We start from the raw sequence: 14,252 nt of genomic DNA, 5'->3' as shown, positions 1-14,252 counted from the left end.
CCACAAAAGAAACAAAAAAACCCAAAACAGTTGCTATACTATAGCGTATGTCTCCTACTTCGAAGTAGATGGTTAGATAGCAAATAGAATTTTGTGACATTTTATGGAGCCCTCATTGTCAAAACGTTTAATAAAAGCGAAAAGGTTGTGATATGCACTTTTCCTTGATGCTAATGCATCCATCTGTCTCTGTCTACATTTCATGATAAAATGAGTGCTTTGCAAAAAAATGTTAGCCTTTTTGTTGTAAATATAAAGGGGAAGAGCTGTTTCTTAAAGTCGTCACTTTACATTAAGCCCGTGCTTTAGAGGGTGGCTGTCAAGTACTTGTCACCCCTATTGTATTAGATAGTACAGCCCTTTAGGAAGCTTAGATCCTAATTCACTGGGAGTAAAAATAGTGATACTTATTTATGGTGAGAACTTCAACCAAACCAAATTTCAATTTTTAATAAAAATATTTTGAATCATGTTAACCATTAAAAAATATATAATACTTAGCTCAGTTCTTCTCGGTTAATGAAATATCTATGTTAATGTGAAGATAAGTATTTAGAATTATGATTAAAGTGATGATTTTATGTAGGAATTATGGTCCTACTGCTATTATATATTTTTTTTTCTTATCGAGTGTATATTTTCTACTGTCTTACACCCCCTCACCTACCCCGCCCCACCCCCTCTTGGAAACATGTTTCCCAGGGACACGGTATTGAGGTACTCTGTATGCGGCTGTTTAACAATAAACATTTATTAAGAGCCTACCCTGTGTTAGTACTAATATCATTAATTAGTCATCTGGACCAGCTTGATGAACCTGGACCAGCTTGATGAACCTGTTTTCTCTATGCTATTGATATTCGTACTTTCCACTGAAAATTACCTTAATGTGTGTCAAAACTGGCCTTGCAGAAAGCACTCATGACCTTTCTGTTGCCAAACCCAGGGTACACTTTCTCACCTTATCTTATAGACCCTATTCATTATACCCTGCTTAGTACATTTTATTTCTGGGCCCGTATGACACCATTCTTTTGTACTTTTCTCCCTGCCTCGCTGCCTATCTTCATTGTTTGTGGCTTGCTAATCTTTTGTGTCATCTACACCCACAGCTCTCACTACCATACCATATTCTGTGAGATTCCATTCTTTTCCCCCCCGGTCCTTTTTTCTTTCAAAGTTTGGGCAGCTTCAAGTTCCAGTGGTCACCAGTGTGACGGTGACTGCCAAGTCAGGATCTTTAAGCCCAGACCTTGCTCTTGACACAGACCACTTGATCATTTGATGTAAGTCATCACTGAATCAATACGTCTCCCCCTCCCCAGGCGTTTTCCCTCCTATGTTTTCTGTTAGTAAATAGCATCACTCAGGCAGCTGAGGTGCCTCAGGCACTTGCACCCTTCACATCCGTTCAGCAAGCTCTAGTCCATTTCCTGCATTTCTCAAAGCTGCTCTCTCCTTCCACTTGCTGCCTTTACTCTGACTACTAACTGGCGTCCTTGCCTTGACTGGTAACCTACTCGGGCCTACCCATCAAGCCACTCTAGCCAGAGGGAGTTTCCTAAAATAAAATCTGAGCCCGAACACCCCTCTGCTTAAAATCCACACACATACCCCTTAGCCTGTTTAGTTCGCAAGCTATTTCTAATCAGGCTGGCCCCTGTCCGCTTCTTCAACCTTGTCCCATGCTACCCACGTTCACCTTTGACCCCCTGCCACACCACACTGGGTGCTAGTACCCGTGGCTCCAGGTCTTCAGATGGTTCTTATTTGCCTTCTTTCCATTGCTAATTCCTACTTGTCCTTGAAGACTGAAAATCAACTTGGCTCCTTAAAAAAATTTTATTTGAATGTCTGTCTCCTCCATGGACCAGACTGTATATTCCTCCAGGTGATGCTGCTGTCATCCAACTATTTAGTTTTCCTGCTTTTACCATGTTAACAAATTGAAGGATAAAAACCATATGATAATCTCAATAGATGCAGAAAAAGCTTTCAACAAAATTCAACACCCATTTATGCTAAACTCTCCAGAAAGGCATAGAGGGAACTTATCTCAATATAATAAAGGCCATATATGACAAACCCACAGCCAACATCGTTCTCAATGGTGGAAAACTGAAACCGTTTCCACTAAGATCAGGAACAAGACAAGGCTGCCCACTCTCACCACTATTATTCAACATAGTTTTGGAAGTTTTAGCCAGAGCAATCAGAGATGAAAAAGAAAGAAATCCAAATCGGAAAAGAAGGAGTAAAACTGTCACTGTTTGCAGATGACATGATACTATACATAGAGAATCCTAAAGATGCTACCAGAAAACTACTAGAGCTAAACAATAAATTTGGTAAAATAACAGGATGCAAAATTAATGCACAGAAATCTCTTGCATTCCTATACATGAATGATGAAAAATCTGAAAGAGAAATTAAGGAAACACTCCCATTTACCATTGCAACAAAAAGAATAAAATACCGAGGAATAAACCTACCTAAGGAGACAAAAGGCCTGTATGCAGAAAACTATAAGACACTGATGAAAGAAATTAAAGATGATACAAACAGATGGAGAGATATACCATTACTTGGATTGGAAGAATCAACATTGTGAAAATGACTATACTACCCAAAGCAACCTACAGATTCAATGCAATCTCTACCAAACTATCAATGGCATTTTTCACAGAACTAGAACAAAAAATTTCACAGTTTGTGTGGAAACACAACGGACCCCGAATAGCCAAAGCAATCTTGAGAAGGAAAAATGGAGCTGGAAGATTTAGGCTCCCGGACTTCAGACCATACTACAAAGCTACAGTAATCAAGACAGTATGGTACTGGCACAAAAACGGAATTATAGATCAATGGAACAGGATAAAAAGCCCAGAGATAAACCCACACATACATGGTCACCTTATTTTTGATAAAGGAGGCAAGAATATACAATGGAGAAAAGACAGCCTCTTCAATAAGTGGTGCTGGGAAAACTGGACAGCTACATGTAAAAGAAGGAAATTAGAACACTCCCTAACACCATACACAAAAATAAACTCAAAATGGATTAAAGACCTAAATGTGAAAGCCAAACACTATAAAACTCCTACAGGAAAACATAGGCAGAACACTCTTGACGTACACCACAGCAAGATCCTTTTTGACCCACCTCCTAGAGAAATGGAAATAAAAACAAAAATGGGACGTAATGAAACTTACAAGTTTTTGCACAGCAAAGGAAACCGTAAACAAGACAAAAATACAACCCTCAGAATGGGAGAAAATATTTGCAAACGAAACAACTGCCAAATGATTAATCTCCAAAATATATAAGCAGCTCATGCAGCTCAATATCAAACAAACAAACAACCCAATCCAAACATGGGCAGAAGACCTAAACAGACATTTCTCTTTCCTTTTGTTTGTTCACTTGTTTTTTAGATTCCACATGTAAGTGAAATCATACTGTATTTGTCTTCCTCTGTCATTAAATTCATTTAAAAAAATCTTTCCTGTATATTTGTACTTTGATTGCAAAGTGCCTCAAGTCCATTTTGGAAACATACAGGGTACAAAGTCATTTTTATTAAATCTTTATTTTGTTTTAAATCACTAAAAATTATTACGTCCTTACTGTACCCAAGTCAAACAACAGAGAAGTGACTACAAAATCCCTTGCCCTGCCCCCATCTAGGTAACCCGTTAACAGCATTTGCAAATAACTGTAATGTCCCATTTCTCCAACCTCAGTTTCCTCCTCTGTAAAATCTAGGCTGCCTGCAATACTAAATATCCTCTGTACATCCTCGTCTGCTGAGATTTTGTTGAACTTTTCTTTCTATACTTTATAGAACACAATGCACATAATGTATGGAATATACATTTTTACATTGTGCATTTTGCATGCTTCTTTTTCAACTTTCATACACGTCCTCCCTTGCCAAATCGCGGCACTTCAGAGGGCGTCTACCCCAGATTAATCAGACAATTTGAAAACTTAGCTTTATATTCATCTTATGTTTTTTGAAAGCTTGCCCGACAAACTTACTTCTCTAGAACAATGCCTACTTTAGAGTTCTTTATCAGTAACGTGAGGCTAACAACGCCCCGTGATAATCAGATTGCTCTGAGGATGTGATGAGATTAGATGTGGGATGGGACCATTTGTACTTCCTTCTCCCTGTGAAGCCCGGAGAGTGAAAAGACGTCGGGGGTAGGGGGGGTTCTTAATTAATTATCGTCCACCCTCGCCTGAGCAGGTATGTGGAGCTGCGTGCTCTGGAGAGGAGATTTCCACGTGAGGTTTCTCTTTCCCCTGCAGTCTGCACCTACATCCGAAGCCGGTTCTACCGATCCCCAGAGGTGATCCTGGGCCATCCCTACAACATGGCCATTGATATGTGGAGCCTGGGCTGCATCATGGCCGAGCTGTACACGGGCTACCCCCCTGTTCCCTGGGGAGAACGAGGTGGAGCAGCTAGCCTGCATCAGGGAGGTGAGGGGGACCAGGCTGCCTTCCAGCCGATGCCCTCGGGAGGGGTAACTTCCGCTCTCAGACTCCAGGCTGCATCGGACTCGCTCTAGGGCAATGGCCTGCATCTGTTTACGGGACAGGGTTGGATGTTTTGAAATTATGTACACTTCTGAGTTGACATCTAACCTTTTTATCATAAATTTAAGTAACTGCAAAGGATGTAACTCCCAGCATGTTGTGAATAGTGACATTTAAAATAAAACTGTTATACCGGTCTTTCAGATATATTCCAGAGAATCTAAAAACCAGGCTGACGTGACACCCATTGAAATCTGTGCACTGTTCAGTTGTTAGTTACCATCTTAACTTTCTGGGAAGAATATCACCCAATGAAAAGGCTTTACCGAGACCCTCACATGATTATTCATTATACCTGCTCTTCTTTTACCTAAAGGCATCTTGTTAAGCCAAATTAGACGACATGGGAGAAAATAATCCTAAAGATTGGAAATTTCACATTTTAGGATTTCCCCAGGGAACAAAAATATTTTGACTCTGAACAAAGACGTATCTAATTCCTCTCTCTCTCAACCTATCTATCCATTCATCCCAAATCTCCATTTTCTAGATTGTCTTAAAGTTAAAGGTTGGTTGGGGAGACACATACATCCTTGGGAATTAATGTAGAGATTCATCTTATGGTTGAAACTGATAATAAAGTATTCCACTAATTTAGTTAACAGTAGCTATAAATGATAGCTATGGTGGGATGAACACTGCCCTGGAAATCAGTAAACCCGGAGGCTAGTCCTCCTCTTTGGCAAGTCACTTCCCTGGTCTGGATCTCTGTAAAATGAGGGGACCAGAGTCCATGGCTTCTAAGGTTGACGATGGATGATTCCGTGAAGCATCCCTGAGCCAGTCCTCCTCCCATTTCCAAGGAGAATGGAGGGCGTGGGATCTGGGTGGAGGTTCCTACTGCCCCCAAACTGCAGCTTCCTCCTGACCTCAGTCAGCACGGCTCAGGAACAGGAGGGCAGGGTCATGAAGGGACAACCTGGGAACCTGGCTGCAAGGACAGGGGCCCGGAGCTGAGGGGGACACCCGTCGTTTCTCTCTTCTGTGTGCACCCCTATAGGTTGCAGTGGGGAAAGGTGACCAAGCAGGTGTTACCCTTGTCTTTTCAGAAGATGCTTTGTCATATCGTGGTCTGATGCCCATCTGGTGATTTCCATCTCCTTTTCCTTTCCTCCCTTCCCATGCTCTGAGCTGGGATGTGTCACTCCTTAATTCAGGGGTGGTCCGCAGCTGCACTTGTTTACTTGCTTGGACAGTGGGATCTGCCTGCTGTCACGAGTGGCCTATCTAGCAGGTGCTGATGTCTGTTTAGAATAATGTGGGTGGTGTCAGTGCTCGGGATACTGAAACGGCCCTGGATCAGGAGTCAAGTCTCAGGCGCTGGACCCGCTCTGCCACTGGCTTGAGGTTATCGCCTAATATCCTGGGTCCTTATCTGTAGAAGACAACATTTAGCTGAAGTCCCACCCAGTTCTAACAGTCTTGGAATGTGTGACTCCAGAGGAGTGAATCCACTGCTTTGTCCTTGTGGAAGGTGCTGGGCTTGCCACCAACCCACTTCATCCAGACGGCCTCCAGGAGACAGACGTTCTTTGGTGAGTCCCAGGTCTGACTCTCTTTTTCCTGTTGTAGCCAATGAGGTTTCCCAGCCCCGGGAGACACCTTCGATGCCCTACACCCCATATGATGCTCTTCATCTGGCCCCACCCCAAAAGGCAGGCTGTGCTTAGAGGTTTCTTTCAGAAAAGTAGAAAGATGCTGAGCCATGGTACCAGGGGCATGATGGAGATGGGTGGGGCAGTCACTGGGAGCGAGGTCTCGGCAGTGAAGATGCACAGGTGCCGAGAATGACCAGGTTCCTGCTCAGAAGGCCTACCAGCAGATCTTGAAACCCCAAAAGATTAGAACTCTACCCTCTCCTAACAGTTCTCCCCACCTCCCCTAGCAGCTTGCCTGCCCGCTCGCACTACGCACCGTGAGGGAAATCAGAGAGCAGAAGCGTCTTTGCAAGAACAGTGGGAAATTCCATTGCTACAGTTTATCATTAATGGAGCCTTATTCTTCCCTGCTGAAATTCTCTCAATCCCCCAGTCCCTCACTATTCCAGATTCATTGCAACTTTGGTATAAAATGGGTAAGCAAGGGCTGTCAGCTATGGCTTGTCAATTCTGTATAGGACATCTGCCTAATTGCTGGAATTAAGCTTCATCCACAGTCTCCATGCTGCACCGCCCCCATCCTAGTTCCCAGACTCTGGATTTTATGATCCTCTCTCTTTCAAGCCAAGCTGTGCTGTACAGGACGGACCGGTGGATCAATGAAGTCCAACTCGGGCAGGGCTTCTGGGCCACTGTGAACCAGAAGATGAAGCCAGTCCCAGATCTAAAATTCCTTTGCTGAGGGATTCCCGTGTACAAAAAGCCATAGTGGCCCTAATGTCAGCCAAGTGGAGTAAAGCCAGATGTGAGGGATGAGGGCTCCACAGACGGGCTCCCTGCCATCCGGAACGACATTGTCGTCAGCTTAGTTCACAGGCTCACACTGTCGTTCCCAGCCCTCCTGCCTCTTATTTTCACCCAACGGTGGCCTCAAAATGGGTAGACAAATCACATAATTTCTCTCCACATCTTGTCCCATCAATAGGAAAGTCAAAAAACACCACCCTGGGGGACCCTCCTGGACAAAAGTGTTTCACTCATGTTGCCGGGCAGTCAGTATATATTGGTTCAGCCACCTGGGGGTTAAAATGTAGTCTCTTTCTGTACCAGCTGGTTAAAAAGCCACAGCCCTGAGCCCACGATCCAGAAACTAAAATTTTAAGGTCTGGCAAGAAAAGGTCCTCCAGGATCCCCCTCCAATGCCAAGACTGTCGTCCACTCGGATTGGTCAGTCCCATACCGGAGCAGAGCATCTGGCCGACTCGCCGGTATAACTTATGCATGGGGCAGTGGAACTGGTCTCTTGACCCCAGATGTCCTTTTCCCATCCACCACTTTTAATTCAGCCTTTTGGATTTCAAAGGACTTAGGGAAAGACAAGTAGGAGCATTGGTGTTCCCTCCTGCTAGACAAAGACAGTGTGGGAAGAGTCACATCTCAAGCCTATAACCCTGAACTCAAGAGACTGTACTTGAGAGAATCAAAAGGAAGGGAACATAGGCATTTTGGTAAGAGGGTACCAAAGACAGACGCATGTCCATTTCATAGAGTACCCGATTTTTACCGTCAGCACCAAGCTTCCGAATGTGATTTTGGTAGCAAAAGCACACATCTTCCCTTCCTGCGTAAGAAAGGACGTTATTGGGAGCTGCTTCCTCATCCGTGTTTCCCAAATTTTATTTGACTATAAGAGTCATTTGGGTTCTTGGGAAAATGCTAATCCCCAGGATCCCCCTGTGGTATAGTGCGTTTGAGGTGGGACTCAAATTCTGTATGTTTTTTACAGCAGCTTATGATGAGGCGAGTTTGGAAACACTATATCCACTTAAGTTCTTGGCTCTCCCTTCCCCAGGTTTGGGCTGCCAACAGGTCCTCAGCCCCCAGCCACTCCTAGTTAATACCCTTAATTAAGAGGAAAGTTGTTTCTTCAAAGGTAGCAAGATATGTAGGTGCTCCAGACAGCAAGAGGAGGTGGGGAGAATAATGAGATATTGGGGAAGGTCAGAGAGGTAGGAAAAACTTGTACAAGAAAAGCAATTACATAAAGATGACTGTAGGAGCTATGTTATTTGTAAGCCCGTGAATCTAATTCTTCTTTGGCCATTTATGAAAAGACAATATAGGATAAGGTGGGAGCCCTGGTGCCACAGTCAAAAAGGAGTTCACAGGACCTATGCCCTATGCAGTACCCCCAGCCCATTTTTTCCTGTGTAAACACACAGATACCCATGTGTGTATATACACACATACACACACTCACGGGCTCTTCTAGGAATTCAGTAAGAGCAGGTGTTCTGTTGGACGCCCTGCAAATTGTATTGATTGCAAAAGTAATTAGAAGTATTTCATTATGTACCTTCCAGGACGTCCATTGTATGAACCCCGAGTTTTTGTGAGAATTTCATGGAATGTGTCAATTTTGCATGTATGTATATACATATCCGCCCTTTTACATGTATATTTACAAGGTGTGAGCATACATGGTCACCTTTCTGAACATGCTCACCACGACCTAGATGTCCAAACGAATGGTCTTGCCTTCAAGGCATTGCACTGTGTTCTCAGGCCACCTTTGGACGTGTCTTAAGGGGTTTCTTTTCAGCAATGACAGAAGATACATTTGGTGAGGGCTTTAATCAGTGGAAATGGCTGAAGAAAATCATTCCAAGCAGTGTCTTAGGCCACCAACCAAGTTTGATCATTCCAGTTATGGACAAAATTTTGACGCGACTGTCAAAATAAGAAATGAGGTTAACTTGCTTGTGTGGCTTGTACATGAGTTCTGAAAGTCAATCCTTCTCCTAAAATGACTTTCCCGTTATTCCCCACGGGCGTCCCAAATTCTCACGTTTTGGGGTGAGGAAGGATCAAGGGCATAGATAAGCCAAGAATGGACAACATGCTTTTTGTTCAGAGGGGACCGTTTCTGTCACTTCAGATTTACTTTACTATTATTATTATCATCGTCATCATCGTCATTATTATTTTACGTTGGTTAATGTTAAACCATTAAAATCATTTGATTGATTCCAGGAGGAGGAGGTGGTGGCTCAGAACATGCCGAGTAGTAGGAAGTTATTTGTAAAAGTAAATTGTATTCATTGGATAATGTACATGTGGTTATTTTAAACTAAGACTGCGGGTGTGTTTGTCTGTGTGTGAGGGGGCGGGAGAGCTGCCGAGACCACTCCCAGAAGCAGCATGGTTGAGTGAGCAGCTGTGATGTGACCAATGCATATTCACACCTGGAACTAAACACATAATGTTGTATCTCTAAAGATTCCAAAGGTTTTCCTAAAAATATAACCGACAAAAGGGGAAGAAAAGATACCCGGATTCCAAGGATCTCACCATGGTGCTGAAAACCTACGACACCGGTTTCCTGGGCTTTCTGAGAAAGTGTTTGGTGTGAGTTTGTCAGGGTGTCTTTGCTTTTGGGTTTCCTCTTCAATACTGTACTTTCCCACATGTTTGCTGGTGAAAGCCTGGGGCTGGGAGGCAGTCATGGGACATAATAAACACGGACCATAGATCTTTAGAGTCTACGAGATGCTTTCCTATCTGTTGCCTCGTCAGACTGCTCTCTCCACTGTCCATCCTGTGTGGTCAGTGGGACAGGTGACTTGATGTTTTGAGACATGGAGCCTGAAGCTCGAGAGATTCAGTGACTTGCCCTGGATTACACAGCGTGTGGGTCGAGCTTGCTTCCTTCTTGCCCTGACTGCCTGGGAGCAAGGTTGTAGGCAAGTCCTCAATGTTTTCTGCTTCATGGACTGAAGCCAAGGTCTTCAGAGAGTCTGTTGTATCAATAACTATTTGCATACATGCCCAGTACAAGCTGGTTTCAGGCCCCTTCCCACCCATTCCCCTAGGATTTAGAGTCTAAATCCTCTCATATTAGGGAACTAGGGATAGGGCGATCTATAAACCATTTAGTATGTACAGCTTTTTAGAATCTATAGGCATATTTTGAATCTTAGAAAGTAGGCTCTGTACTTCACCCATCATAGTATTGATAAAAAAATACACCCCAATAGTCCATAAAGCACCTTAGAACAGTACCTAGTTTAGAAGGTATTTAGAAAATGCTAGCTGTTGTCACCAATTTTAAAGAGGTTATGCAAGTCTGTCTCCACTGAGTGGCAAATAAATTAGCCATGTGATATTGGACAAGTCATTGTCTCTCTGGGCTTCAGTTTCCTTTTCTGTAGAGTGGGGTATTCCTAAGGTCTCTTCCAGCTGTTTTAGTCCTATAATTGTTTAGTAGTTTTAGAAGACCATATCTTTATGTTCTCTCATTCCTTCAGTGCGATGAAGTAGTTTTAGCAAAATACTACTCTTCTGGAAGTTGTGCATCTGGAGTTTAGGTACTAGCTCAGAAAATAAACCACCAGGGCCTGCCGAAAGTTTTCCCATCTGCGGGGTCATGCTACCCATCTGAAAAATGGAGACAGAGAAGGATCCTGTACACCATCATGACCCCCACTCCACCCCAGCCTCTTGCTGAGGCGATAGAATGAATGGCCATTAACTCGTAACAGAAACTCAGTACTGAGACATAGGTGGGTAATCCAGAAACTCAGAGCCAGGAATGAAATTATTCTCCTTTTTAGTGCAAAGGGCTGGTTGCTCACGCCTCGTAAGAGGCAGTCATGCTGTCAGGGCCTGTTGTTTTATTACTTCGTATTTGGCTAATTAGCAAGTCTTTGAGAGACTAAAAGTTTTGGGTCAGATTTAATAGGGATAAATGTAAAGTTCTGTGTCTAGATTTTATAGGCTAACTCTAGGAGTTCAGGAGAGGCGAGGTGTAGCTTAACAGCAGTTCATTGGACAAAGAACTGGGAACTCGAGTTGTTTAGACCTCGATGAGTCTGAAATATTAATGCCATCTCCTCGCAATTAGTAGCTGTTCCCAGCCTGATGGACACCAGTTAGATAACAGCTGAGATTTCCTATCTAGGAAGGAACTGATCGTGTCGTATGATCAACAATTAGTAGTCATGTAAATGTTTTCAGATAGTTGAAGCGTTGTGACATAAGAGATGGATTAGTTGTCTCATTCTGTATGATGCTAATGGGTGGAATTTAAGACCAGGTCAAAGTTACTAGGCTAAAAGTTCCTGAGAAGTGAATCTTGGCTCAATCAAAATGAACAACTTTTAAAGAATTGGAGTTTTTAAAAACTGGAATAGCTAGTTCTGTGAGTTAGTGCCATGTTACTAAAATTACTCAAGAAAGGCAAGATGATTCCATGGTGGGTCGAGTGTGTTTTGTCAAGTGTATTTTGTTACTGCATTAGCAGTTTGGATTATCTCCAAGTCCCCTCATGATCTTAATATTCTAGTGTTCTATAATGTTCTTTGTGATATACTTGGAGGTCCAAATTCCATAGTTTGGGAATCACAGTTAAGCATCTCTTCATTCTGATGTTCTTAGTTTACTAAACCCTGAATCCCACTGGTTTCGACTTCCTACAATATTTCTTGTAACGGAATTTGGGCTGTGAGATATTCCTTGGCTTGTCATACACGTTTTCTAAAAAGATCATTTCCAATAGTTGCCTCCAGGTCCTTTAAAATTATATGTCATAAGCTCTGTTCTATGGTATCTTTGAGTTTTAACATAGCTTAAATGGGTTCTTTAAAAATGAACCATTTTTATATCTTATTTAGGTTCTTTATTGGGGTCTTTGAAAATATTTCATTATTAAAAAGGGAAATAAAACCCTAACCAATGCTGCGCTTTGCTGGTGTGTAGCTGGGAGCCTTCTCTTCGCGTGACCCCTGACCAGGCCCTCAAGCATGCTTGGATTCATGAGCCGCGGAACCTCAAAGCACAGCCCAGGCTTCAGACCTTGAGGAAAGCCAGTCTCTGTTTCCCTTCTGAGGCCAGGAAGGGCAAGGTTCAAGGGCAACATCACTTGGGCAAACAAGGTACAGTCCCTCAAATAGCCAGTCCTATTTCCGTAATCCAGGGGGTCAGACGTCTCTGGAGGATTGCATGCCAAGTTCTCTGAGCTCAACCTTGGTTAATTATTCTGGCTTCATCACTACTGGCCTGACACTTCTTAATTTGGGGATTTTCCTCTTTCAGGAAACTTGGTTGTGGCTGGGTTCTCCTCTTTTTTTGCCCTCTCATCATTAGGAATTTCCGTGTTTCTCCTATCTCCAATTCCTATTCCCCTCCTTTCCTTTTCTTTCAATGCGTCCTCCTCTGCAAGCCCTATAATTACCTTTTGAATTTTTATCACACAGATTATGGAATTATGCAAATATCTTTTATATGCCATATAGCTTCACGGTTATGTCCTTGGTCACTGGAGTCAGGCTGCCTGGGATAAAGTCTGGCCCTACCACTTACCAGCTGTGGGCCCTTGGGCAATTTACTTAACCTCTCTGTGCCGCAGTTTCTCCATTTATGAGAATGAGAATAATGCCTATTCTCTCTGGTTGCAGGAAGGATCAAAGGAACCAGTAAGTGTAAAGGGCTTAGAATAATGCCTGGCACACAGAATGTGCTTTACAAATGACTTGTTTTTGTATCATTACAACCAGATTTCCCCCAAATGACTTACAGCCTAATGGACAGTTAGAATGTAATTCATATTTGAACACTTACTTGTTCCCGCTCTCTCCTCTTTGGCAGAGGTGATCCTTCAAATAGAGACTAAAGACAAAATCAACGAAGGCGCCACTGAACAGGATCAGAACTCAGGTAGTCAGCAGGGCTCTGTCCAGCACACAGCTGAAGTCCAGCTGCCTCATCTTGCAGAAGCTTCCAGAAAGCCCGAGGCAGTTGTTGGGCCAGCGGAGTCCAAGGCCTCCACAGGACAACAAAACAAAAACTGCTCCCCCAAGAACACAAACATTTTACCACCTATTGTGTGACCTGAGAGGAGGGTGTGTCCCGTTCCTTTCCACCAGTGATTTGTATTAGAGACAGCACTTATATTGTACAATACTTAAGACTGTTGTTTTTTAATGCATAAAGGTTTAAAAAAAAAACCCGTCTAGTCACATGGCCTACTGGCATGATTCCTATGATGAGGGATTGGAAAGGATGTCCTTGCACCCATGCTCCTTCCTTATGCCCTCAATCAAATACAACAATGGGTGCGTGTGTGGGGAGATGGGGTGGGGAGAGAGTTAAGTACTCAGTGTTACAGCATCACTGAGAGGACTCTAAATGATAAAAAAAAAACTACTTTTTTCCTCTTGCCCAAGACAGTTAGTCAGGATTCTGGTTTGAAAATGACAGAAGCTGAGTTCCAACTAGTTTAAACAACAAAGGACATTTATTGGTTTCTGTGACTGGGGAATCAGGAGGGCTAAGTGTAGACACAGCAAGATCTAGGAGTTCAGACAAGATCATGGAGCTCAGACTCCCTCTCCCCCATTAGCCTTGCTTCTTTTTATGGTTAACTTCACTCTGAAGACAAGCTCTGCCCAGAAGTTAAGATGACCACTCTCAGCCAGTCAGAAGATGCAGTCTTCCCGCTGGTAGGAAAGTCTCAGAGGTGATTGATCGGACTTGAACTCATCACTGTGTCTGAGACATTGGGGTCCTCTGATTGGCCAGCCTGGGTCACAAGCCCACAGTGTGGTGTGGTGTGGTGGCAGCGCCATGACTGATGCTTCTCCAGGACCCCATGGAGTAGGGCACAACAGGTTTCCCAAAGGACGGAAGACGAGCAAACTACAGGATGTATCCACTCATCCACCACCTGCCCTTCTCGTCTTTACCTACACGAACTCAGTCTGTATACGGTTGTAATTATGGTACAGATAAATGTGTACAAGACACTCAAGATCATAACATCATAAACATCATACATGGCTTCATAGTTTTCATTTTAATCAGTGTGTAACTGTCCATGAAGGGAGACACCAGGTAATTGAAGCTATGGGTTTGGATGAGATCACCTAGGGAAGATGGTAGAGAGTAGCAGAGGGTCAAGAGAAAGTCCTGGGAAAGACAAACATGTAAGGGCTTGACCAAGTGGAGTAGAGCCCCTGAGAGACGTAGAAAAATAGGGAAACTAGAAACCA

General features: G+C 43.3%; 1 protein-coding gene across 1 annotated transcript; it reads left to right on the top strand.

Annotated features, from left to right (window-relative positions):
• Positions 1 to 4,338: 4,338 nt before the first annotated feature.
• DYRK4 (dual specificity tyrosine phosphorylation regulated kinase 4) lies at positions 4,339 to 13,091 on the top strand. The gene is given in 7 exon segments (XM_065887842.1): positions 4,339 to 4,437; positions 4,439 to 4,489; positions 6,081 to 6,141; positions 9,484 to 9,513; positions 9,516 to 9,612; positions 11,962 to 12,137; positions 12,850 to 13,091. Coding segments are annotated over 7 exon segments (714 nt in total). The 5' UTR covers positions 4,339 to 4,380.
• The last annotated feature ends 1,161 nt before the right edge of the window (positions 13,092 to 14,252 follow it).

This window comes from Phocoena phocoena, chromosome 11 (genome assembly GCF_963924675.1).
Source record: "Phocoena phocoena chromosome 11, mPhoPho1.1, whole genome shotgun sequence".
Taxonomy (NCBI): Eukaryota; Metazoa; Chordata; class Mammalia; order Artiodactyla; family Phocoenidae; genus Phocoena; species Phocoena phocoena.
This window is presented reverse-complemented; position numbering and strand designations above follow the sequence as displayed.